This window comes from Eschscholzia californica, unplaced genomic scaffold, assembly GCF_041429995.1.
Source record: "Eschscholzia californica isolate CP2 unplaced genomic scaffold, dmEscCali1.0.p SCAF_4, whole genome shotgun sequence".
Classification (NCBI taxonomy): Eukaryota; Viridiplantae; Streptophyta; class Magnoliopsida; order Ranunculales; family Papaveraceae; genus Eschscholzia; species Eschscholzia californica.
This window is the reverse complement of record NW_028238461.1, coordinates 51,652,893-51,679,043: the sequence shown is the minus strand read 5'-3', so window position 1 is coordinate 51,679,043 and position 26,151 is coordinate 51,652,893. Positions and strand designations below refer to the sequence as shown.

The window sequence follows — 26,151 nt, the reverse complement described above, 5'->3', positions numbered from 1 at the left end:
TAGATGGTTTGATAGTGAATAAAGATTTGCATTCGTAACTGAAAACGACTCCTGATACTTAACTCTTAATATTACTTGTTACTATAAAACAAAATTTTACATTAAGAACATCACATAAATTAGGTCGCAAGTACAAAAATAGTATTACGGTTGTTGTTGTCGGATGTAAACTAAAAAAAAATATCTCAATCACTTATCAAATGGAAAGCCAATGGAAAAAAATTGGGGCACAAGGAATGTATTATTTTGTAAGTAGACCCACCAAAAAACACAATTACTAAAGGTTGAGTATGTGGGTCGGCCCACCATATCCAAGTACAAGATCCTCTGTTATTATATCTTTATAATGACAGATATAATTGGGCCCCTATTGACAAATGATTAATACTAATAATTCTGACAAAATATGTATATTTATACAATTTATTTTAGATCTGGGCCGTTGGGCCTCTGTTAACTTTTCTTTAAAATACTTACTTGTATTTAATTAAATCATACTCAGAAATTTAAAAAGACTCAAAATTAAGGACACATGGGGTTGTCAGAGAAACCATGTGATCTTCTTCTATATGATATTTCTCTCACAAAGAGCTTTTCAAATAAAAAAAAAAAAAAATGAAGGCATATAAAATAGTACCACTACTTGTACATTTTTTTTTTTGTTGAAACAACCACTACTTGTACATATAGTAGTAAATTTGTATATATGTTTACAAAGTCTTCATAGAGTATGGTAAGATTTCAAGTTAGGTTAAAGTTCAAAAAAACTTCTTTTTTTGTTATTGAAAAAAAGTTCATAATCACTTGTCTTTGTTACATTGTTAACACTCTAAAGCGTGTAGATAAACTTCCGACGTAGTGCTAGTAACATAGTATTCTTCGTTTTTATAGTTTACGTACTTGTACTTACAAATCCCTGAAACGAATAGACCCCATTTTTATCTTTTGATATTTGACTCTAAACTCAAAGCTTTTCCTTTTTGCTGCTTTATACAAGTAATTTCATTTTTGTCTTTTGATTTTTTTGCATTTGTGATGATGGAGAAAGTGAAAAGGAGATCATATAAATATATGATACTGTTTTCTACCAATAAGAGTGAAATAAACAACAATTATAAAATGAGAAAAAGAAGATGAAAAGAAAAAGTAAAAGTAATGGTGAGAAATAAGTTCATACATATTCTTCACTTTTTTTTTAGTTTCTTTTCTTTGCTTTTGATTCTACACTTCTAACATGAACAAAGGTTGAGCTTTTAACTTTTGCTTTTTCTCCCCTTTGCATGAATTGAATACTTCTTCTTTGTGGTTGTTTCAAAGTAATGACTTTAGTTTTAGCTTTCTCCTTCTTTCTTCCTTTTTTTATTTACTTCATGCCAGTCATTAAATGGCTAGGGTGAAAAATGGGAAGCTCAGAAAGTTACAATTACAGGACTCTACTACTTCTATTACAACCACCACTACTACTACTACTACTACCCATCTATATGTGGGATAAACTCCCCACTTTAGCCTACATACATGTCACACAATAGAGAGAGAAAGAGAGAGAGGGGAGAGATTGAGTTCACTCTGAAACCTTGTTTCAAGCTGTCTGTATGTATTGCATTTGTATTTTGGTAAGTAGTATTGTATTTGAATCTCCACAACAATGGCTCGCCAGGCCGATGATGGATGAACTCTTCTTCTCTACATATTCTACTTTTTGTTATTTGGGTAAAACTAAAAGGCATCTTCTTCTTGTTGTGTTCTAACGATTCTCCATCAATTTGGTTCTGTAAAAACCAAAAAAGATAACAAAAGGTGAACACGGCTACGGCCTACCAACAAAGAGACGACTGGTCCACAATATGAAAGCATATAATTCTCATGTAAAACTACAAGCAGTGAAGGGCATGTTCAGGACATTACCTATGTCAAACAGATCCCACCTTTCTTCGATGGCGTAGCCATCGCTGTCCTGAAATTACATTTCTATAGCTCCTTGCCCAGAAGAGAACCTGAAATATGAATTGAATGATCTTGAGATATATCCTCACTTCGGCTTAAGCAGTACTAAAATCAATCTAAAATGTAGTAATTTTGAGGATGTGATGTTATCTCGAAACAGATAACTTGGGTTCGAGAACGTAATTTTCCTACTAATGGCAGTATAGATAGTAGTTTCAAAAAGTAGTAGTACCTGGGCATTTGGAAGAAACAGGACTTAAAAGAAGCCATATCCAAAGTAGAACTGGCTGGTAGCAACGACGATGCAATTGTGTTACTATGGGTACTAGAAGATGACGACGATGATGACGAGGAATAAGCAGAGGAAGCAGCAATGCTCCTCTCAGCTTCTGCTGTTGTGGTGGAGAAGAAGGAAGAATCGTCCCCACCAGAAGCAAATGGACTGTCGGGAAGATTGTGCTCAAAGCTTCACTCATTAAAAAAATTTAATTTAGAAGGTGGAAAAGATAAAACGGGAAATGCATCAAAGATACTAATCGTATTGTCATATCTTATAACACCCACATTTCACTTTCTCCTGATTCTTACCTATCATGGAATTCCCAATCACCGTTGGGTTTCTCCTCCTTGCCATTGTCACCGGCAATGAGTTCATCTTTCTTGGTATTAACGTTTACTGCCAGCTGCTGAGATTGCTGATCAGAAGGAGAAATGGTCGCAGCAGGACTTGAGCAATTCTCTATACAACAAATTCATATTCAGCAAAAATTATAATCAAGCTATATCTGATAATCATATGATGCTAATTTAACATAAATTAGCAAGTAGTTTGAGCAAACTAAAGACACACCTTCACGGGATTCAAAACTCCTCGGAGAAGCCATTGAATTCATCAGAGCTTGATTGTACAAGGCATGAGAGTGAGTAGGAGAAGGAATTGGAATAGATCCCATTGATAAATTTCGGTGATGTTGGTGCTTCTTGATGTCTAGAAGCTGCAGACTCATTAATCTGCGACTTTGAAGATCAATCGCTTGCTGAAGCTCAGCTTGTTCTTCCATTTTCCTTCTCAGGAGTAAATCCTGGTTGCTATACAACATCCTGGATCCTCCTGTTAAATTGATAAATGAAAACAATTATGTTCCTTGCCTTCGAAATTTTTAAATGTAAACCCCCTATTTGAGTTGCTCTAATTCGCATAACTACTAGTCAGAAACAAAATATAAAATGTTGACATCCTTACCGAGTTGCAGGTCGTAATGGTCTCTCGAATCTAGACCAGTAGGTGTGGTACAAGGAGAAAATTCTCCTCTTTCTCCTTGTTGCTGCTTCCTGTAATGGAGATGGAAAATTAATAAATGTCAATTGAGCCGAGATTTTCAAGCTAAGATGAAGATCAAGAGAGCGAGGGAGAATGACTTTACTTTTCTGGGACTTTTCCCTTTTCCTTGTAGGGCTTGACAAGCACTCGAGCATCACAAACGAAATGCGGGTTTCCTTTGGCCAAGATCAACTTCACAGTTTCTGGGTATACAAATGTAACAAACCCAAACATTCTCTTCTGTTGGTATGGGATTCTAACATCTTGTACCGGTCCGTAAATGCTTCATCGACAAATAAAAACTAGATTAGTATAACATAATCATCTATACTACGGAAAATGTAACAATTTACCAAGTAAGTTTCAAAACTAAATTGTTGAATAAAATTACATCAAATTAAACAAACACATTTTCCATGAATGATCTACCCTAGGTTAGCTAGTACTAATACAATCAATTAAAACACATAAAAGTACATAATACTTGTTCCCTAAAGTTTGAATTTCAATTTATTTTGTTTTAGAGAACAAACCTGAAGTAATTGGAGACATCTTCTTCTCTAAATGTGCTATCAGCAGGAAATGTCAAGTAGATCTGTCTGGATCCTGGGTTAATCATACATCCACCCGAACTCGAAAAATCGTTCCTTTCCATTCGAGATCGACGAACATCCTCGCCTAAAAGCAAAGCAGCAGCTGCAGCTCTGTAACAAAAACCATCATCAAACTAATGAACTCCATATGAATCCTCATGAGAAAAAACCATGAAAGTTAGCAACTTTATTATACCTTTGATTGTCAGTTTGTTGTTGTTGTTGCTGCAACAAGAAACTCATGCATTTCCCAGCAACAGAATTGTAAGGTAAAGATCCAGAAGCCAAGAGCTGAGAAGCTGTGTTCAATCTTAATTGTTGTTGGGTTTTGGATCTGAGTAGTTCTTGACAATGTTCCATGACATCAATTGTTCCAGGAGAACCCACCATTGATGAAGAATCAGGAGAATCAGGAAGACCATGGAGGAACTTGCAAGTTGTTCCATTTTTACAGTACCCTCTTGCATAATACAAACATGGCTTCCATCCAAACCCATTACTCAAAGGATCAGAACCCAAACAGATATCAGTAACAGAGCAACTTCTTCTATGGCTACTACCATTACTCAAAGAAGAATTACTACTTCCTCCCCAGTTAGCATAAGAAGGGAAAAGAATCCCATCAGAATTACTACTTGGACTACTAACTTGTTCAAGAGAAGGATAAAACAAGTCATTATTCTTCTCATTGAGAAAAGATAACTGATCTTGAAGTTGAAATTCATCAATTAGGTCAGATGAAGTAGAACCCAAAGTCATACTGTTGAAACTGTTGTTGTTGTTGTTGTTAAACCCATTAATTGGGTAAGAAAGAGAAGTTGATGAATTAGGGCTTATTAAATCATCTGGGTTATGAAGATCAGTGAAAGTTGAAGGATTTGACCAAGAAGTTGAAGAAGAAGAACTAGGGTTTGGTAAGCTTAGGTTACTAAGTACTCTTGAAGTAGTAGTAGTAGTAGAATTAGTAGTTGAAGTATGTGAGCTAGTTAAATTGTTAAGAGTAGATGAAGAAGAATTTTGCCTAGAAATTGATGGGTTGTGAGAGGAGAAAAAAGGGGAAGAAGAAGGTGTAGTAGTAGTAAGAGTGTTCGACGAAATGCCTAACTCAGTTCTAGCTTTGATAACTAAAGAGTGAAGAAGAGATTCTGGACCAAAAGCAAGTCGAATCATTTCTTTATCACCATGATCTTGGATAAGAAGAAGACCCATGATTTTAGATGAATTTTCAGGATCTAAACTTTGGATCCTTGAGAAAACAATCTTTGTTGCTTCATAAGCATCCATGATTTCTCTACTACTCACACGAGTGTGATTGAACTAAAAAACCAGAGTTTGGGTTTTCTCTATTTGTAATAATAAGTGTGTGAGTAAAAACTCTTTTGGGGTTTCTTTCTAATTATATAAATCCCATCTCTTTCTTTCTCTTCTTTCTCTCTCTAACTTTGAGATGAGAGATACTAGTCTAGTCTAGTAGGAGTAGTATATAATAGTAGTAAAGATAATGTCTTTTTCTTAGCTTGAACAGAGACCACCTAACACAACATTTGTCCTCTCTTTTAGTACTTGAGCTGCTGCTCTTCCCTCTGTTACTAGTATTGTTGAATTCACAAAGAAAATTTAACAGGGTTAATAATGGAAAAGAGCACTTGTTTAAGTAATAGGAAATTAATTTCCTTTTAAGAAAAACAGAAAGTGAGAGTCAAAAATATGTGGTGTTTTTAAAAGCTAATGAAGTTTTCCATAAATACCCAAGTTTCTTTTTTAATCTCTCTCTATCTATCTATATTGGATGAGGAAAGAGAGAGAGAGAGACCCAAGAAAAGAATCAAGATGAAGAAGGAAGGAAAGGGGAAGTTCTTAATAGTGTTAATTAGTACTGTTAATTAAGGAGTTTATTATTCATGATGAGGATTTCTTCTATTGTTGTGTTAGTCATCTTTTGAGTGAGTACCTGTACTTTTGTGGTTGTTTTAAAATTGATTTGTTAAGAACAAAACAAACATCAAGGGAAGGAGGTAGAGAGAGAAAATGTTTTTTTTGGGGTATGTGATTGTATGTCTGTTGTGCTTGAGAAGAGGATCCAGATCTGATGCTCTTCTCTTCTTCAAACACTTGCACGTTCTCTCTGACCTCCCCACTTTCTTCCTCTTCTCTCCTTTCCTCTTCTTCTTTTCTTTCACCTTTTCTTAATTTCTTTATTTTACTTTCTTTTGTAAATTTTTGTTCTGTCAATTCATTTCGTTTAAGAAAAAGAAAAATTGTCAATATTTAGTTGTCCAAGTACTTGATATTACTGACATAAACTCCAAAACTGTAGAGGCCCTAAATTCGATTCTCAAATGAAGTGAAATCTATGGCTATTTCTTTTTCAAGAAATTGACTACGCTCTATGTTAGTCGTCACAGTACATTGATACATCATGAAGATGTGATAAGCACGATAATCGTACCTTCAATGCTTTCATCGTGCATCGTCACCGTTACCTTCTCCTTCACCAACTACTACCACCGCCAACATGGTGTTGGTGGTTCGCGAGATTGGTGGTGGGTGAAGGTGCTGATTGACGGAGAAGAAAGATATGTTTAGATTTAAATTGTTTATTTAAAAGGAAAATCTCATCACAGTTTGCATATTTTGTTGACACACACCAGTTAACTTTTATTTAAAGGCGTGTTTCGGGGCAATAAGTTTTGGGTGGGAAATTTTTTTTTTGCAACAGTGATGGGGAGACCGACACTTCTGGGTGTGAATCGAATCCAACGGGTTGGATTCACGCTGATTTCATCGAGAGAGAGAAAGTGGAGCGAATCCAAGGGTTGGTGGAAATTCACGCCACTTCCACCATTAATGCCGGCGACCTCCACCGGATTGCGACGACCTCAACTAGTTTTCTCTTCTTTCTTTTTTTTCTTTCTTCTTTCTTCTCTCTCTCTCTTCTTCTTCTCTCTCTTTCCTTCTCTCTTATCCTCTCTCCCTCTTATCCCATCTCCCTCTCACGAAAGTTCTGGAGAAGAGAATCTCCCTTTGTCGGAAACTCGTATGGATTTGGTTCTTCCACATCCAGACGCCTTCGTCTGGAAATCGTCTGGTTTCCAAACGAAGGAACCCCACCTTTGTTTGGAAACCAGACGAAGGTTTTCGGCGAAGAAAACCCCTTCGCCGGAACAACAAATAAAAAAGAGATAAAGAGAAGAAAATAAGGGAGAAGGAAATGAGAGAAAAAGAGAAAGAAAGAGAGAAAGAGAGAGAGAGGCTGATAGAGGAGAAGAGATAAATTCCGGCCGGCTAACTTTTTTCCGACGATTTGAGGAGGGGGGGGGAGTGTTTGGTTTGAGTTTTTTTAGGTTTGCACCGTCTTCTCCGGAAACATTTCCGCTTTCCCAAAAACAGTAGCCTTTATTTATGGGAAAACACAACTAAGGTGTAAATTGTGATAATTTGAAAATGGGGGTGAACACCAAATAATACTAAATAGTTGGGAGTTTATGTCAAATTGTAGAAAAAAAGAAACTGTCTTGTGCGTATACCAGAAGTTGGGTAAGTGGGGTTTAAATCAAATGTCAGAAATTGAATTAGGTCTTTGTCTGTTTGATAAACACACGGGACTTTTGATTTCACAGGGGAGAAAAAGACGTGGGCCTTTTCAATGGTCTGAAATCATCGTCAAAATCTGACAATTTTAGTCCTCTAGGGTTTTGTTTGGATTCTACACATACATCATCTCTAGATTCCATTGCAATACAATTGGGAGTTGGGTAAAACATTGGGAGTTGGGTAGCAGAGTAAGAACATTTTAGAGAACATCATACATATCCTTGTGAGGTTCTTTTTTTTTGTTGAAAATCTTTGTGGGGTCTTAGTTCAAAATAAAAAATAAAGTTTCAAATATAATATGAAGTAGATAAAAAATCTAATCTTTTTTTCATTGTTCGTTTCTGACTCGTACATGTATACAAATGTGTCATTAGTGTGTAGATTGTTTTTCAAATGTGTAAATATGTGCAAGAATAAGTTTATTTTGTACACAACAGAAATCAAATTGTTTGAACTTCAAAAGTAAAGTGTATAGGGTTGTTTTTTAGGTTTCATTTAATGCAATAAGATAATGCTATCATGCAAAAATAATTTTTTCTGATTAATCTCCAAAAAAAGTTTGTACAAAAATGATTTGTTTGATACATTTTAATGTTTGTAATTTTTAGGCTTATGTCCTATTTTGTGTTAACAGTAGGCTTATTGTGGTATTAAGATACACAACTTAAGCCTTTCACCAATGCTTCCTATTTTACATGATGGTAATCTTGTCGTTGTTATTATTACTAGGGTATATCCCGTGCCCTAGTGTCACGTCCATATTGTTGAGCATGCTATGACGTGACGAGTGCTAGGAGAGCACGTACGAGCATATAGGCCGGAGGGCCGAATACGAGGTCGAAGTAGGGCATGAGTGCCAGCAAGCTTCCTTAGGCCATGCACGGGGACATCCGTGGCATTCAAGACTTTGTCAAGGATACGAAGGGTCATTTGGACGAGAGTATGCCTGGTTAAAAGGATTTATGTTTCCTTGTGGAAATAGGCAAAACAAGAAGTTTGCACCTTAGGAGGGGGTGGTCTCCCTTCCTCATATGCATCCAGCATATGCCAAGACCTCGTGGATGGGAGCTCGCCCATCTTAGCATGGTATGCACGAAAGTGAGCATCCTCGTGGCGCAACTCATGAGGCCGGCCTAGCGTATGCGAGAGAAGCATATTGCACGGGTTCCCTTGTCATAGAAAATGGCTCGGGACAGTACCTGGAGATAGGTTACTGCGGGTTCCTTTGGAAGACGTGTTACATGTTCTCATGCCATGGCGAGGCGTGCGTCGTGCTAGCATATTCCATAAGGATGATTGAGATATTCAAGGGGCCAAGCCTTGATGTGCTATGTTGGGCATGAGGTAGCTTATTAGAGATGGATGCTCCTATGCCCAATGTCCGGATGGTAGCCGAGATGTAAGGTGTCGGATGCTTGAGACTAGATGGCAAGATCTGCATATGCGGCTTGGTGTGCTCCGCACATATGTTGGTATCCTTTATAGTGGGCGAGAGAGTCTATGACTCAAGGAAGCGTTATACGGGACGGCTCGAGCTATGCTCGTAGGTTGGGACACGTTGTTGTCATGCCGCATTATTGGTTGGGAACCAAGATGACTTGATAGTCGAGATGCTCCGAATATGTTCGGGAAGGCTGGTTATGTACTTGGAGGGAGTACATGACGCCGCACGACACGTTAGGATTTGATATTCCGCACTATCGACCCGTGTCTTTGAGCATAATATGCCGGGTCGACCTAACGGGACAAAAAGGCCGTGACACCAGGGCACGGACACTTAATATCAATTAAATGTTACGAATTTTTTTTTTTATATTTTATTAAGAAAGAGATTTTAAGTGTGCAAAGGATACTAAGATCGATGAGAGTGGAGGATATCTTTTTTATGAAACATAGGATGAAAATAAATATTTAAGTTGGAGATGGTTTTGTAAAAATAGTTTGGCATACCTTTGAGAAGGATACCCAGTAACTAACATTATAATGTCTATGTCTTCTTTACCATTACCAATTGCTTTTCACTTAAAAGACTACAAATCTAAGTTGACATGAGAACTTGTGAAAATAGTCTCAGACTAAAAGATTGTCTAGTAATCAATAATGTACTCCCTCCGTCCCATATTGAATGACCTAATTTCTATTTTAAGTTGTCCCATTTTAGTGTCTTGTTTCTAAAAATAAAGAAAAGAACTTTTCGCTCTTTCCAACAATACCCATTACTATAAATTTAATGACAACTTTATTTAAAAGTAAATTCAACTTTTTCATTGTAAATTACAAAAGTTAATGAGGTTACAATTGGAAAAACCATGTTATTTTTTAAAGTCAAACTCCAATCAATGATGTTCCCTTAGAAAGTTGGGTTTTCAAAATAGGTCATTCTTTTTGGGACTGAGGGAGTAACATTTAGTCCACTCATTGCTTTTTAACTTTGAGGACTTGATGTTTTGGGGAAATAAGAAAAATTTACGAGAAAGAAAATTTTGGGTGAACTTTTTTTTTTGTTTCTTCCAAACACTACCCAAATTTTTATTTTCTTCATCCTTCCAACCAACATCAATTCCTGCTACTTCTACAATACTCCAGCGACCTCCACCATTAATACTGACGAACTCCACCTTCAAATCGACCATCTCCTCTCTCTCTCTCTCTTTATCTCTCTCTCTCTCTCTCTTTCTCTCTCTCTCTCTCCCCCTCCCTCTTTCTTCTTCTCTCTTTCCTCTTTCTCTCTGCCTCCTCTCTTTCTCTCTTAAGTCCGACGAAGGGGAGAGCCCCTTTGCCGGAATCTCGTCTGGTTTTTCAGACGAGGAGTCGTTTGGTTTTCGAGACGAGGAGTCGTCTGGAAAACCAAACGAGATGTCTTCGTCTGAATTTGGTTTTTCCAGATCCAGACGGAGATAGGGTACATTCATCTGGATCTGGAAAAACTAGATCCAGAAGAGATTCAGGCGAAGGGCTCCCCCCTTCGCCGGACTTAGAGGGAAAAAAGAGAGAACAAGCAAAAAGCGTCGTCGGCCGGTCGTTAGCTTAACTCCGGCTGGCAACTTTCTTCCGGCGAATTCAAAGTTGTGTTTGGAGGATAGCTTTTAAGTTTTCCGCCTTTTTCCTGAAAATTATCTTCTTTCCCCAAAATACCCACCTATATTAACTTTGATGGACTATGACATTAAATAGAATTATAAATTTTTTGTAGAGTGAAAGGTTGACGGTCCAATTTTTTGTCAAATGAGAATATTGTACTGTTACTTGTACTCAGCAAAGAAAATAAATCAATTTATACCCGAGTTGGAGATGTATAAACCTAAAATATCCTTACACCTTTATAACACACCTTAATTGTTATAGACTGGTCTATTTAGATGGTAGCCATGGATTTTGATGCTCTAAACAAATAGACCTGAAAATACTACTTTAGAGACTGTAGTAGTCACGGCACAAAGATGGTTTGGATGAAGATTCAAAGACGGTTTTGATGAGATCTTCTCACTCTAAAAACGGATTTAGAGACGATTCTGAAGGTTTCATAGTTGATCTTCACATGGTTGTGATTCGTGGAGAGGAAAGGATGGACTTCGGATGTGGTTCGTACATGAACATCACCGAAGATCTGGGTTAAAAGAATATAATCAATCGAAGAGAATTGACTAAGTAATCTCTTCATCGGAATGGTCTTGATACTTGTATCATCTTTCTACTTCTAATTTTCAATTTTATTTGTATAATATTATTCTATCTTGTTGACTTTTAGGGTCTTCAATTCTCGATCTTTAGGATCTCTTTTGTCGATTTTTAGGACTTTTTGAGTGTGTCAGGTCAATCTCTCTCACTTCATGAGGCACTTTACATTCAAAAGTTCTACGAACTTATCTTATGTAACTCTCATGTAGATCTCAGAAGAATAACAATTAACATCCATGTAATTTTGTGATTGTATCATTTATGAATGAAATATGATTTCCGTTGGTTTCAAAAAACAAATAAGAGACTACTATCTTTTTGTTGTTGGATTCTCATAGTCTAATTGGAGTTTTGACTTAAGTTTGCCATTCTGTTAGTACATTGATAGATTTGACCCATGTAGACTTTTAGAAATTATGGGTAAAAGGTGGAGTAAAGAATCAATTACAAACCTAAAATTTGTAGGATTTGAATTTAGATCTCCCTACCTAGACACCCACTCTCTTAATCTTTCTAATTTATGCATGATTGAGGTTTTCCTTTTTAAAGTATCAACACCCACTTAAACTAATACTATATTTCAACTAAACATTAAATTAAAAAATAAAAATAAAGTGGTAAATGAAAAAGTTAACTCATGAAAATTTTGAAAACCAAGCATGAAGTTATGATTTATCCTACTTTTGATGAGCTGGAAACATAAAATTTCTTTTTAGGTTTAAAGCACTTTTACTTTACACTATAATGTGTGACATGTGATTTAAAGAGAACATTATAAAACAAAAAAAAATGGCCATTGAATTGGGATAGTTTGGGCTTTAGGAGGTAAGCAAGGCCCACAGGCCCGATCATCCATGGAGATCCATCTTCTATGTTTCTTTTTTTTTATTTCCTATTTCTTCTCTTATATTTTTTTTTGTTGAAATTCTATTAGGTCATCTTCAAATCCACACTCTTTAAGTAGTTTACTACATAATAAGATTTACAATCGTAACATCAAGTGAAAGTTAAATATATCAAATAAGCTAGTTAAATATTACTCGTAACCATTACACTGTGTATAACTAGTTCACGTTAATTCATATTTTTTCGCCAAAAAAAAAAAAGTTCATGCTCCTAAACTAATAATCTTTTTTGTGATGCTTTCGTACAAAATTTTACTCTTAAATTAAAAACTTCCCCCAGGAATCATTACAGGGTATATAACATAGATACATCATAAATACTTAAACGGAGTCCATTCGCGAATTGACTTCAGAGTATGTATTGTCTAGTATTGGCTTCCTATCACTACGCTGTAATAAATAGTGTCCTAACATGTAGTATCTCTTTGAGAGATTTTATAGGTGTAAGAAAAGAAAATTGTATTCTTTGATACATTCTATCGAGCACTTGATGTGCATCATTTAGCAAATCAAATCTTGAAAAACTATAAACCTAGTTTCAAGATAAATATGGGGTATACAACTATTTCTATAAAAAGCCCATGAATTCTTTGCCCCCATCTCTAATAGGTTTCCAATTCCTCTTGGTCTGAACATCTCAATAAAATTTCATTTGAATGATCATTGATGCACATCTCATAGGATTCATATTGTGGAGAACTTGAGGCATTTGAAATGGTTGAGATCATTTAAGAACTTATTTTTTTATTTCTTCAATAAATTACTCTTGTTTTGATTTTCTTCTTCTTGTTAATCTACATCATTATCAAATACTATTGAGAAAATTATTGAATAATGATTAGATTTAAATAATAGAAGAGCCCTAGAAGAGAACTACTCTTATTGAAGAAAGAAAAAACTACACTTGAAACATAGGCTAAAATCCGGCGAAAGTCTGGCGGACGGTAGCCATTAATGGGACTACCGCCGTCGGCTAAGCGGAAGACTAAGATTGACTAACTACTCCCAAGAAAGAAAACCTAAACTCTTATACCATGTAAGAAAAGGGAATTGTATTGAATTGATATTTCCAGCTATTACATAAGATCTTTATAAAGAATTTTACAAGAGAGAAGTTTATTGTACTATGTCTGATTATATAACTATATTAACAATAGGCAATGTTTTTTCTTGTTAAAGGCAAACTCACTAAAGGCAATGTCACAAATGGTTAGAGGCAATGTGGTCAGTAGGAGGCAATGCCCATCTTTCTTCTTCTTCTGCAAAGTGTCGCCGACCGACAACGGAAAAATAATATTTCTTCTTCTTTCTATCTTTCTTCTTCCATCTCAATCTTGCTTAATATGGTTCCATCTTCATTTTCTCCATCTACTTCAATCACTACAGTACAATTTCTATAATTTATTGCATTTGGTTTCTCCAAATCCCCGTCTTATTCTCAAACCCTAACTCTCACTAGAAAAACACCCTTATTCAATTGAAATCATCTAGTGCATAACCATTTAAAGTGGAGGAAGAATGAATTAAGAAGCTTCCAAACAAGAAAAACCCCTTGTATTCTCGTAGTTTCCTTTGTATTGAAGTTTGGTTGAAGAAATTAGGGGTTTAATCCATTAGTCGTGAAGCTCTTTGAAGGGCACTTGGAATACATAATAAGGGTAGACCAATGGATCACAAAAGCTTTGAAATCGTCCTAGCTTAAACTTTATATACGTCGTGCTATATAGCAGTAAAAATTCCGTTTGTGTTTTGACATTAGTCTATGATTTACTTAGAACATAGCCGTGGCTAGAAATTTGAGGGCTCTGGGCGAAGTTTGATTATGGACCTTCGGTATAATAAAAAAAATTACAAACAAAGAACTGAACCACGTGCCGATTAAAGACTTCTAATGAGCACGACTAAAATGATAAAACAAAATCTTTGTACAACGTATAGTTTAGAGTCTAAGCGATTTTTTTAATATAATATCTTTTGTATCATGATTTTCTCATAGTTATTTATGTATTGTTAGAATAAAAAAACATTTAGATCTCGTTTTCTTAAAAACGCGTCAAAAGATGAAAGAGATGCACCCAAACAACAAAATAGTTTAAAGAAAAAGTGTGACCGAGCATAAATAAGAATTGAATTAGCAATAATCCTCTCAACCTCACAATTAAAGAAAAGGGAAAAAAAGTGGGTGATGGGTTTCAAACCCATGTCTCATGATTTGGAAATCCACAAACTTGGCCATTAGAGCTGATGACATTTCACGCTTAAGCATTTAGGCTTATTTATGTATAATCTTAATGTGACCTCCATAAGAGGTGGGCTCCGTGTGGTGGGGCCCCAGGGCGGACGCCCTGCTCGCCCGCCCCCAAACACGGCTCTAACTTATAAGGAGAAGAAGGAAGAAGAAGAAAGAGAATAGAAAGTAAAAAAAATGAGTTAAGGTAGCCGGAAGGAGGTTGCAGGTCAACCCATTTTTGCGGGAGAAGGAAGAAAGGGCATTGCTTCCAACCATACTTCGTCAACTTGTTTTGAGTGAGTCTTTGGTGAAAAACACATTGTCTTTAAAAAGAAAAAGCATTGCTTATAAAACTTCCCAACCTCTTTCGGTTTAAAAGGGTAAATTTGATTAGTATTAACTTTTTAAGAGATAAATTCAATAGTTACTTCTTTTTTTAGCCCCCTACTTTGTGACCAGTTTTTTTTTTGTCCTTTATTTTGCCACCCTCTTTCAACATACCTTACTGGGGGGCTCTTGTAGACCATTCCACACCAGGGCCTAGTCTCTGACCGCTACTGCTTACTTAACCATGCACAAAACAAAAAACAGGAGGCCAAAAAGAAAACTGGTCACAAAGTAGGGGGTAAAAAAAAAAAATAACTCTAAATTCAATTACTAATTCAGGTTAAGTGGAAAGATTTAAGAACTCAAATCTATGATACATTTGATCCAATGACCGATATGGTGCCACGTATTGACCTTTTGATACGCCAAGAGTACAAGAAGTACGACTTTCTTTTATAGGGCTGAGTGCAATTGAATGGGGGGGGAACAGAAAAACAGACACATGATGCTCATCGATACACCCACCAATCATCCTCGTGATCTGCACGGATCAGAACACTTCCATTACTGCGTGCTTACCGTTGACCAAAATGCTTTGACCACCCTTTGATCCCGTACGCTTGACGAATTTTAAAAAGTGTTATTGGCGCCTCCGGCAAATGTGGGTGGAATTTTGCGAGGGAAGGAGACCGTTTTGACATTAAAGAAAGGCGCTTTTAAAACTTTCCATTTTCCAATTACAATTTTTAATTGTCTTTTAGAAACAACAACAACATTCTATTGACTGCAACAAAGGGCTGGTTATGTGTGTTTTACCACCTAATCAAAGTAAAATTCACATTTTCAGAAAAAAGTCCGCATATATTGTTCATGTCGTGTTAAATGAGTTGATCCATTTGCAATTATAATCCTAACCATTCTGAGCTACCAGACGTTAAGATCATTGTCTCCAAAGACCGATTAGAATGTGTAGAAGAAATTCGTGATGCCTTAAACATTTTCGACTACTAAAGAGTGGCGAATTTACAAGGAGAAATACTCCTGATTCCCTTATAAAAAAATAAGAAGAAATACCTTAGATTTCTTATGCGTCCTTAAGGTTGTCTCAGTTTTGGAGGATTGATTTTGTTTTTTTAAAACAATCCCAATTGAGAATGTGGCCTACTAACTCTAGGTCGTGTGATTCTCATGTCAACAAGATTCCATTTTGCATACTATGAAAATAGTCCTAAATGTGGAAATATATATTTAGCAACAAAAAATATAATGTCTAAGACCTCTCTGTTTATTGTTAATTAGTTTTGAGTTGAATGACCACAAACTTAACATATATATTTATCTTTGATTCAGATTATTCAAAAATCATCTCCCCAATCCGCTTTTATGTTTTTTTCAGCTCAAGACGTATGTTTAAACTTAATAAATTTCATTCATTCGTGTACGAAACAAGTAACATTAAATAGATATAAGATTCCAATCTGTAAAAAAAGAAGAACAAAAAAGATTTGTGGATAATAAGCGCAAGATTCCGAGTGACTCTAATTAGTAGTCCCTACTCCACCCGACCATTACCAGCGGCATATTATAATATAAACCTAGGCTACTGGTTTTGTTGTATTTTAACTTTCTCTGATCTGGCCGGCCGGCCCTCTTCATGTGATCCATGTCAGTTCTTTCTCACACACACACTTTCTTTCTTTCTAAAACAGTTTATAAGTTTAGTAGAACGTGAAGAGTATCTTCAGTATGAGATATCAAATTAGATTACCATGTGCTAACCTCTCTCTGTTTTATTAATGTGCTAATTATATTGCTACCTCTCTAAGCTCATCATCACTCGATACTCTACTAACACTACTATAATTTAGTTAATCAATAAACACCAAGACATTAGAATTTTACTTCACTTTTTTAGACTTCTGTTTATGTTTATACAAGTAGTGCGAGTGGTCGAAGAAGAGATCTCTTCGTTATTTCCTCTTGTTGTGGGTAGGCCCCTAAAATTTTTTGTCATTAGAGTGAATAACTCAACGTATTAAGTTAGAAATATTTCGGGCCGGACCAGAGTTATTCCCACTTGGAAATGGTTCTGCACAAAAAGCTTTTAATCAATTGGTTGATGAAGAGTCACTTTCATCTTAATGGTGCAAAACCAGGTCCCTGCTTCTTTAAAGCAGCTCATAATTTATAACAATAAACAGACCTTGCTTTAATATGTCACCGTTATGTGTAGCCCTACTTGTTTTTCTTTTCGAGACAAACATATAGTCTCATAGCTTCCCCTTAATTTATGACTACTTCGATTGTTTGTCGATTATGTAAACATGAATATCTGTCTACTAGTTCAAACAGTCCGGTGCGAACCTCAGAGGCAAGCTATTCAGGACTAGGCACTGTATTATTTTAGGTGCCCATAAGATGTTCGTGTGGAGTTCAATTAGGCCTCATAGAAGGCCCAAACCGTCAAGCTAGGTAAACCCCATCCTCAATGAGCTCACTGACACATGGGCTCTAGTCTTACTTGGGCCCATGGGTCCAAGTCAAAGGTCGTGGTGGGGTGCCTTATTCCTACGTCTAAGGAGCTAAGGGGTTCAAACACTTGCTCTCTTTGCCATCAGCCTCTTCCTAGGCTCCTACAGCCAAATTTCGAGGGGTTGCAAGTGAAAAGGAGGTGCCTTAACAAAAATGGGGCCGCCTATAGAACACCGGAGTACGTCTTCAATTCTAATAGCATTTGCTTAAAAAAACTCATAAGATGATTGGTTCCTGTATATTACTAGTATTTTATCAAATTTACATGAAATATTTTGATACAAGTTCTGTATTTACCTTTTCTTTTCATATATTGGAAGGAGATAAAGAATAGAAAGAGAAACATACTTTGGTTGGCGTAAATATACAAACATTTCACTACAGTTCTTTGAAGCTGTCAAAGAATCTTTTTCCTTTCGAAGAAGGCCTTCAAATGCCATAGCTGTAAACCTGCAACTCCCAAGCAAATAAATAAGGATAGCAGACTCATCATGGCCATTTTTGAGTTGGTTGTTTGGTTTAGCATCAGCATTTCCTCCTCCCTAATCCACAGAATAGAAAAAAAAAAAAAAAAAAAGTTAAGAATCAAGTTTCAAGTTCCCAAGTTTGATATGAGATAAGATAATTTTACCTTTCTCTTAGGTGCACAATGTCTTCATGGATCAACTGAACTGATTCTTCCAGCTTCTTCAACTCTAGCTCCATTGTCTGAAGGGGCATTATGGTGTAAGATATCAGGATGATACCGGAAGAGAGTAGTCTACAACCAACTATTAATGATTTCAGGAATGAAAGCATTTACTTTTAGAATATATATCATCAAAGAATACCCAAAACAGATCTTAATCTGCAGGGCGGGAAACAAGAAAAACGGAAGAAAACTTACCTTCACCATTATCTTCTCTCCACTACTTTTGAACACCATATCTACTATTTTATGTACGTAACTATATATATAGAACAGGTCAATAATCATCTTAGGTCCTAGTCTCACTTGTTCAAAAATCAAAACGAAGACCAAAAGAACAAAAACTTTTACTCTGAATTTGAGAACCCTTGGGTGTTTGGCCGTCCGTCTTGGGGTAAGCAGCAAATGATGTATAATTGCGGTAGTAAATGATCTCTTTAACCATTTCTACGCTAGAACCAACCAAGCACGGTGTTTGGAGGTAAAATGGAAAGTATCTAACTAGTAGACTACTAGTATACTAAAGGAGCTCAGTAACCTTATATATGAACTGGGATAGCCGAGAGTGTTGTGAACTTGTAATTCAATTTCAAAATCCACATTTAACTAGTACAGTTTCAATATAGGACCAACTATTCATGTCCTGACGTATACTAGTTTCACTTCATTTTACTAACCAATCAGGCTGAATTAAATATACTTGTGAAAGACAGATCAAACTGATCTAAAATAACAGAGCAAAGGTGATCACCATTTCAAACGCTCATTAGATATAGTCATATAGAAACTCCAAATACAGTTTCCTGCAAAACCCTTAGCTTATGGCAGAGGAAGCCAATTATGAACTATGAGATAGCAATACGTAATGTCTTCCTTAGGTTTAGTACTTAAACAAATGCAGATGGATTTTGTTTTTGTAACAAGAAATCAATAGATGGCAATAATTGGATTAGGAAACAATAATTATCTTTTCATTCTCCATTTGACAATTGATGTAAGGATTCTTGCCTATTGAGTTTTGTCCCATTCTAATAATCAGAGGATCATAAAAATCCATCCTTCACGTTTGTTCTTTTTATGCACATTCTCTTGCAAATAGTTTTATAACAAATTTACAACTATAGGGCAAAAAGAATGTGTTTCAAAAACATGGTATTCCAAAAAGAAAACTTGGAGCATTTCCAATGAGGAGGCACCAAAACTCCCACCAAAAGAGAATCTCCACCATATTTATTAATTAAACTAAGACATAAATTTCAAACTTTGGTTAAAATGTTTTCTTAATCTTTACTAGGTTATACTTACATGGACTTTCTCTTTCTTCAGCACAGCATTGTTGGTAGTGAATTGCTTGATAGAGATGCCTGATTTCCATTCAAAATCGATAGAAATCGATTCAGAAGGATTGAAATTCGGAGACCAAAAACAGATCATATGAACTCCATTTTGAGTAGCAGTAAATGCAAACTCCCCTGATTCAACACCCTCCGAGTAATTTAGAGTTTCCCCATTTGGGGCACTGACCTGCAAAACAAACCCTAGATCAATCATCAATCAAACAAGAACAAAACAGTTAAGAAATTTAATTAAGAATCTCACTCACTCTAGCGGAGATCTTGTAGTGGTGAGAGGGGTCGGAAGAAGTGATACGGTAGTGAGTGTGGGATACGGCATTGATGTTGAGATCTTCTGAAATGCACTTAGTTCGACCTGATTGAAGGTCGAAAATTAGGGCTTCAAGTTGGATTGGTAGAGAAAGGAACAAAAGCAGAACGATTAGATACAACATTTGGCTCCTTTTCTCTCTCTCTCTCTCTCTAGGATTTCCAAATACTGGAGCGGCAAGTAGACTGAATTAATTACTCTGATCCTGTACTACCGGCGGGAGCTGTCAACTACTCAATGGGTCACGTATTTATATGTCACGTACACGTTACTTAAAAAGCAGATGACGTGGAAATCATTAGACACGTCGGACTAGTTGAGATAAAAGGGTAGGCTCTTGCGATTCAAATTTAATCCGACCAGTACTTCTTAACGACTCAATATTGGGCCTGTAGATGTAAAATCCAAGAGGAGTCTTAAGGTGGGAAATCCTTTTCAATGCTTTGCTTATACTTTACGGAATATGAAATTCAATACTCTAACTCTAGTGTCCATATCGTGACAACACAGAAACGATCACTCATGTATTACTTCAATGCTGTTATGCGAGATCATCTGGTTTCATTTCATATTATGATAGATAATATCACCAATGTTAGAGACTGGATTCTACAATGGAACGATCTTGAAACGATCACAGTTAACTTATATGCTAGAATAATGTGGTTTATTTGGAAAGCTAGATGTGAAAAATGTTTTTCATTGCAGGAACAATCTCCAATGCACGTGATCACTAAAATCAAAGGCATGACACCCATGAGTTCTACCAAAACAACCACACCAAGCGAGACAAAACAAATGACTTGGACGCCGCCAGCAACACCATACCTCAAAATCAATGTAGATGCATCATTCACCTCCCTCATTGAACCTGCAGGTATTGGATGTATAATGTTCGATTAACAAGCCAGTTTTGTAGCAGACACCACTAGAGGACAAAATCCAGAAGAATGCGAATGTCGAGCAATCATGTATGCAATGCAATGGGCATGTGACTTATGCATCCAATATATTAGATCGAAAGTGATAATCAAAACGTTATTAGATACCTCCACAACTCTAATGCATCCATTCAATGGCAATCCGGGAAACATATGGACAAAATCCTCGCTCTCAAAGACAAGTTTGAAAGTATCATCTTTACGCATACGACCAGACAGAACAATAGTCAGACATCTTAGCGAAATGGGGCAGGCAAAACCAGTGTCGATGTTGTTGGCGCTCTTTCCAGGATTTCGCTAATTATTTCAGTTCGAGTGGTCCCTGATTGTACTTTTCTTTCAACAAAAAAAAAAGCTCTAGTGTAAAGGTTTTCTCCTAGAATACGTGGTTCTGAGATTCTATTAACGAAACAAAAATTAAAAGTATAAAAAGATGTTATGTCATTGTCGAATATTGCAAACTAGTGTTAGTATGCATTTTTTATGTCAAAATTTTTAGGCCCTCCTTTTTTTTGTTGAACGTTTTTTTAGGCCCTCTAATATGCTGAAAATAAGACTAATTACTAAACGAAAGTTGATGCAATTAAATATCGGTAGACTACGAGCAAATAGTTTCTCTCTACCTAGCGTGTTCGATAGGTGTCTGCCATGTCTAGGGGTGGGATTTTTACCCGGATGCCCGCTACCCACTACGGGCACCCGAGTCCGAAACAACCCATGGACGCCCATGCCCGAAACGGGCATAACCCGCCCGACCCGATGAAAAATAGTGGGCGGGCACGGGTGGAAGGCCTTACCCGCACCCCCGCCCACACCCGAGCCCGAGTCATATTGCCCATTAGGCGCCCACAAAAGTTAGTGTTAATTATGTCTTATTTGATATGAGCACTAATGAAACTGGGATCCAAGAGTTGGGGTTGGCTTTATAAGTCTATCTCCATGTAAGATTTGCTTCTGTTCCCAATTTGGAACTATCTTCAAATCTCCACAGAAGATTTCCAACTCAAGGTAACTTGATTTCACATAGTCCCACATTGTCCCTTTACATGTGAGAGTTTGGTTCAAAGCTTTATAACGGGGTAGGAGGTTTTTTCTTTAATCAAACTACGTTGCTCGGATCCAATATTGAGAGTGAAGTGTGTATCACTTCTATAACACAGGTTTGGACTGAGAATATGGAGTTGTATCACGGCATCAGGTAGGAAACTTTAATCAAGCTAGCTTTTAACCCGACACCCGATTCGCCCGAACCCGGATGGCCCGACGATATTAGCGGGTGTGGGCGGGCTGTGGGTAAGAGAATTTTGAAAAGTACCCACCCGATTCGTCCAGCTACCCTAATAGCCAAACACCTAATCTACCCGACCCGCCTGAGCCCGAAGCTAGTATATCCGTGGGCGTCCATACCCGCCCGATTCCCACCCCTAGCCATGTCAAAGTTTTTTTTTTTTTTTTTTTGGGTACAACGTACAAATAGCATTTTTCATACTACACATCTAAGCCATTTTTGAGGGGTGGGATATAGATGGAGTCAACTTTAAGTTGAAGTATGAAATAGGGATGAAGTGGGTAGATTTGGATTTGACTAACCAAGCAAAACTTCCGATTCCCACTAAACCACGAAAACAGTTAGGCTCTTGAGTTGAGTCGGAAAAGTAGGGGAAAGGCACACAAAACACACACTCTCTCTCTCTCTCCTTTCATGGTCTCTCATCAAAAGAGAATAGAAATTTAGAGAGGGAGAAAGATATGGAGAGTAGTAGTAGTAAGAAAGAGAGAAGTGGGATTAATGGTGGTGGTGGTGTATATGGTTATCAGATTCGAGTGTGGTTATTTAGATTAAGTACAAGTATTCTAGTATGGACTGGGATCATTCAACTTACTTCAATGGTGGAACCACATTTGACTAAACAATGGCCAACTTCTTGCCTTGATCATCATTCCCACCCCACTCATCATTTCACTAACTTCTCCATTCTTACTACTAATAATAAAGATCTCACTTCTCCTCCTTTTCTACCCAAACGTAAGTTCCATCTCTTTATTGATAAACTAAGCTTTTAAGGTATTTGGTTGTCTGCAATATTTCCTATTCTAGGGTTTTGTGTATTGCAGCATTATGAGAAAAGCCTCAGTAGATCTTATAATAATTGAAATGACACACAGTTTGTACAATTATACCATTTAATTTCTACACTACTAATTTTGGATCTGTTAGTGAAGATGTCACCCAACCAAACTAGGTATAAATAGCAAAATTAGCATCCCTATTATATACTCAAGAATTGATTAATCTAGCTTTCTTTAACTGAATAGTCAAGTATAGAAATCGTAATTTCGTGAGTCTAGACGAGAGAAGATTACCAAAATGACAAAGGAAATGTTGAATTATGTAAACTAGTATAGTACCACTAACATTTTGGTGCTACCCATGATCTATTGAGATGCTTTTGTGGGAAGTTCACTGCTTTCTGTTAATAGCGGTAAAGCTACTAATCTGTTTATTTACTTTTATCGATATTTCTTTTTACATACATTATAAATGTGTTCTTATGTTAATAACCCTCTTTGTGTTTGTGCAGATATTTACAAAAGCAATGGGTATTTAAGAGTGTCTTGCAACGGTGGATTGAACCAAATGCGAGCTGCGGTTTGTTAATCTTACCTACTTTCTTTAGTTCATTAGGCTCAGTATGATTTCAGGGGTTTAACTTTGTGAACCCGAATTACTTTGATGCATAGTTTGGTGTTTATTGTTGAAATATTCTCAATTCATGAAATTGGTTCTTTGCAGATATGTGATATGGTGACCGTCGCCCGTTACCTTAACTTAACACTGTTGATACCACAGCTCGACAAAACATCGTTTTGGGCTGATCCAAGGTACAAAATTTATCAAATACTTTTTTCACATTTGACTTGAAATTTATATATACGGAAAAAAAGGGAATGCCCTGTTACAACAATAGGAGGGGTTTCCACTTCTCATTGCCAAGAGGATGCCAAGTCCTCAAAAAATTTGTCTTTCCATTTAAGAGTAGAAACTTACCGAAGGTCGGTTTCCAAGGCTGCATATGGTTTGAGATGTGACTGACCCATGGAAAAGAAAAACGAAAGTTTAGTATATAATTGATGATTGATTGTTCCCGCTCTTTTCCTGATTCGTGTGACCTTAAGTTTTCTTGTCCTTGAATCTGACAGGAATAATTCTCCAAAATAGTTTCCACTTTAGCTGTTCTATAACATCCAGAATGCAATCTTAATACATATCCCATTCTTTTTCTCAGTGATTTCAAGGATATATTTAATGTCAAGCACTTCATTAACTCATTAAGAGATGAAGTTCATATTGTGAAGTCTCTCCCGAAGAAGGTAAACAAGAAGAGTCGGAAGTCCCTTTTGATCTCAATGCCTCCTGTAAGCTGGTCAAATGAAAGATATTACATGAAACAGGTACATTAAAAATAATAGTCATTCATTTCAATAAAAAAGATGCTCAATGTTGATTTATAAATCTTTCTTATCCAATTGGTCTTCTAAAGAAACACCTATAAGCAGTTTTTCATATGCAGATCTTACCATTATTTCGCAAACATAAACTCATTCATTTCAATAAAACGGACGCTCGCTTGGCTAACAATGGTCTCCCGCTTCAACTTCAAAGATTACGATGTCGTGTTAATTATCAAGCATTGAGGTTCACTCCTCAGATTGAGGCCGTTGGAACCATGCTCATCTCAATTCTGCGGAAGAGTGGGTTTTTTGTTGTTCTCCATTTAAGATATGAAATGGATATGCTGGCGTTTTCTGGCTGTACACATGGATGCTCTTCGAAGGAGACTGAGGAGCTGACAAAGATGAGGTCAGTGCTAACTTGCGCTATATCGAACCAGTACTTCATAATGCGGTGCAAAATGAAAACTCTCATTTTCCTCTCATAGCATCTGTTCGGATACGATTCTTGACCATTCTAATTGTTTTTTTTAAATGACTAACCATAAGATACTTTGATATTTACGGAGTAAAATATCCAATTTAATCCGATAAAAAGATCCTAGTTTCACTAAAATATCTGCGAACTTATAGGTATGCATATCCTTGGTGGAAGGAGAAAGAAATAGTATCAGAGAAGAAGAGACTTGAGGGCCTTTGTCCTCTTACACCAGAAGAAACTGCATTGGTCTTGCAAGCATTAGATTTCGCACGGGACACTCGAATATATGTTGCTTCTGGTGAAATCTACGGCAGTCAAAGAAGATTAGCTGCGTTACGAGCTGCATATCCTAATATAGTAAGTGTTGTCTCTTATGCAGTAATGACTAATGAGGGCTTAAAAACGCTTAACTATAATAATTTTTGATATCATAACTTCTGAAAAAAGAAGATTTTGATCATGGTGAAAACAACATCAAGCCCTGAGACGGTTTCCTACTTTGCTCTGGTAAGGCAAAACATGGCTCAAGCCCTATGAGTCAGGACGATAGCCCTGATAGCCATTATGAATTCTAGTTATCTCTTTGTTTCAGGTGAGGAAGGAAATGCTCCTTGACCCCGATGACCTGAGACCATTCCAGAACCATTCAACTCAGATGGCTGCACTCGACTACATGGTCTCTGTTGCAAGTGATGTTTTCGTTCCCAGTTATGATGGAAACATGGCAAAAGTTGTCGAGGGACACAGGAGGTTGTTTATCTTCTACTGTTATAATTTTCGTCAAATTCTTAGTGTTTCCTATCTTGATTTTGTTTTAGTACTGAAATCAAGAGTTAGTTTGTCTAAACCGTTCTTTTCATCAGAGTACGATAACTACATAATTGCTGTTCTATACTTGGGCTAAAAGCCTAAAATAAGCCGATAGTGAACCTCATTAAATATGGTAGTTGAAAACAAAAGTCGGTTCATATCTAGTCGACATTTATTTGTCCTCCCATATCCTTGTTGTTCATTTTATTTATCTCTTCTTATAGGTATCTGGGCTTCCGAAAGACCATCCAATTGGATAGAAGAGAACTAGTGGAGCTGCTCGATTTGTACAGGAACAAAACACTGTCATGGGATGAATTCTCAAATGCAGTGAGACATGTTCACGAACACCGAATTGGTCAACCCATGACAAGAAAGGTCATACCTGACCGACCAAAGGAAGAGGATTACTTTTATTCAAATCCTCAGGAATGCCTTGGGCCCTTCCATCCTGAATCTAGAACCAGCATCATCTAAAACACCGGGTGCCGATAGCTTGCTAGCTTGTTCAGTCACTAGCCCTTCAATTTCTGATACCATATCTGCTTCAATGTACAGAACGACGAGGTTTTCCAGCTAGACATACGGGTAGAAGAAAATGTTGGATCACGGTGAAAACAGACTGAAGCTCTGAATCTGGTCCTTCCTACAACAATCGTGTAATACGTAGATAAATTATCGGGAGCGGGAAAAACTTTGAGTTGGTCGGAGCCTTTTGTGATCTCCAAGAACCCCATCATCTTCAACTCCCCGTTTTTTTTTTCCTTCGATTTGGTGTATAAACAATTTCTTGTTGTTCCATCACCACAGTTATTACACAGACTTGCTGAGTTTTGTTTAAGAAAACATTTGTCCTTGGGAGAGGAATAAATTCAGAATAAATATACAACTTGTTCATAATTTGTTGATGTATCTTGAATTATTTTTTGTTGAAAGCTTGATGTATCTTGAATTGGTTCAATGTCCAAATCTTCTTGAATTAGCTC

At 36.7% G+C, this 26,151-nt stretch overlaps 3 protein-coding genes across 4 annotated transcripts; 1 reads left to right on the top strand and 2 right to left on the bottom strand.

Moving 5' to 3' along the window:
• Positions 1-1,134: 1,134 nt before the first annotated feature.
• On the bottom strand, positions 1,135-5,158 carry LOC147545876 (zinc finger CCCH domain-containing protein 23-like). Of its 2 annotated transcripts, XM_086636703.1 has the most exons (9): positions 4,058-5,158; positions 3,802-3,972; positions 3,372-3,551; positions 3,191-3,279; positions 2,798-3,058; positions 2,536-2,686; positions 2,180-2,413; positions 1,909-1,997; positions 1,135-1,772 (listed from the first exon to the last, which is right to left on the bottom strand). In XM_086636703.1, exons 1-8 carry the CDS (start codon positions 5,143-5,145, stop codon positions 1,964-1,966), a joined length of 2,208 nt encoding a protein of 735 aa, XP_086492829.1. In that variant the 5' UTR covers positions 5,146-5,158; the 3' UTR covers positions 1,135-1,772; positions 1,909-1,963. The 2 variants fall into 2 exon arrangements, with proteins under 2 accessions (XP_086492829.1, XP_086492828.1); XM_086636702.1 differs by lacking the exons at positions 1,135-1,772; positions 1,909-1,997 and having other exon boundaries at positions 2,014-2,413.
• A 12,188-nt stretch (positions 5,159-17,346) lies between these two features.
• Positions 17,347-19,726, bottom strand: LOC147545875 (transmembrane emp24 domain-containing protein p24delta9-like). The gene is made up of 4 exons (XM_086638335.1): positions 19,419-19,726; positions 19,121-19,339; positions 17,759-17,835; positions 17,347-17,669 (listed from the first exon to the last, which is right to left on the bottom strand). The coding sequence occupies exons 1-4, from the start codon at positions 19,602-19,604 to the stop codon at positions 17,525-17,527; spliced, it is 627 nt and encodes a 208-aa protein (XP_086494461.1). The 5' UTR covers positions 19,605-19,726; the 3' UTR covers positions 17,347-17,524.
• A 2,134-nt stretch (positions 19,727-21,860) lies between these two features.
• LOC147545874 (rhamnogalacturonan I rhamnosyltransferase 4-like) lies at positions 21,861-26,065 on the top strand. The gene is made up of 8 exons (XM_086673129.1): positions 21,861-22,447; positions 23,004-23,071; positions 23,216-23,304; positions 23,709-23,874; positions 23,994-24,283; positions 24,508-24,712; positions 24,948-25,105; positions 25,390-26,065. Exons 1-8 carry the CDS (start codon positions 22,171-22,173, stop codon positions 25,640-25,642), a joined length of 1,506 nt encoding a protein of 501 aa, XP_086529255.1. The 5' UTR covers positions 21,861-22,170; the 3' UTR covers positions 25,643-26,065.
• Positions 26,066-26,151: the final 86 nt, after the last annotated feature.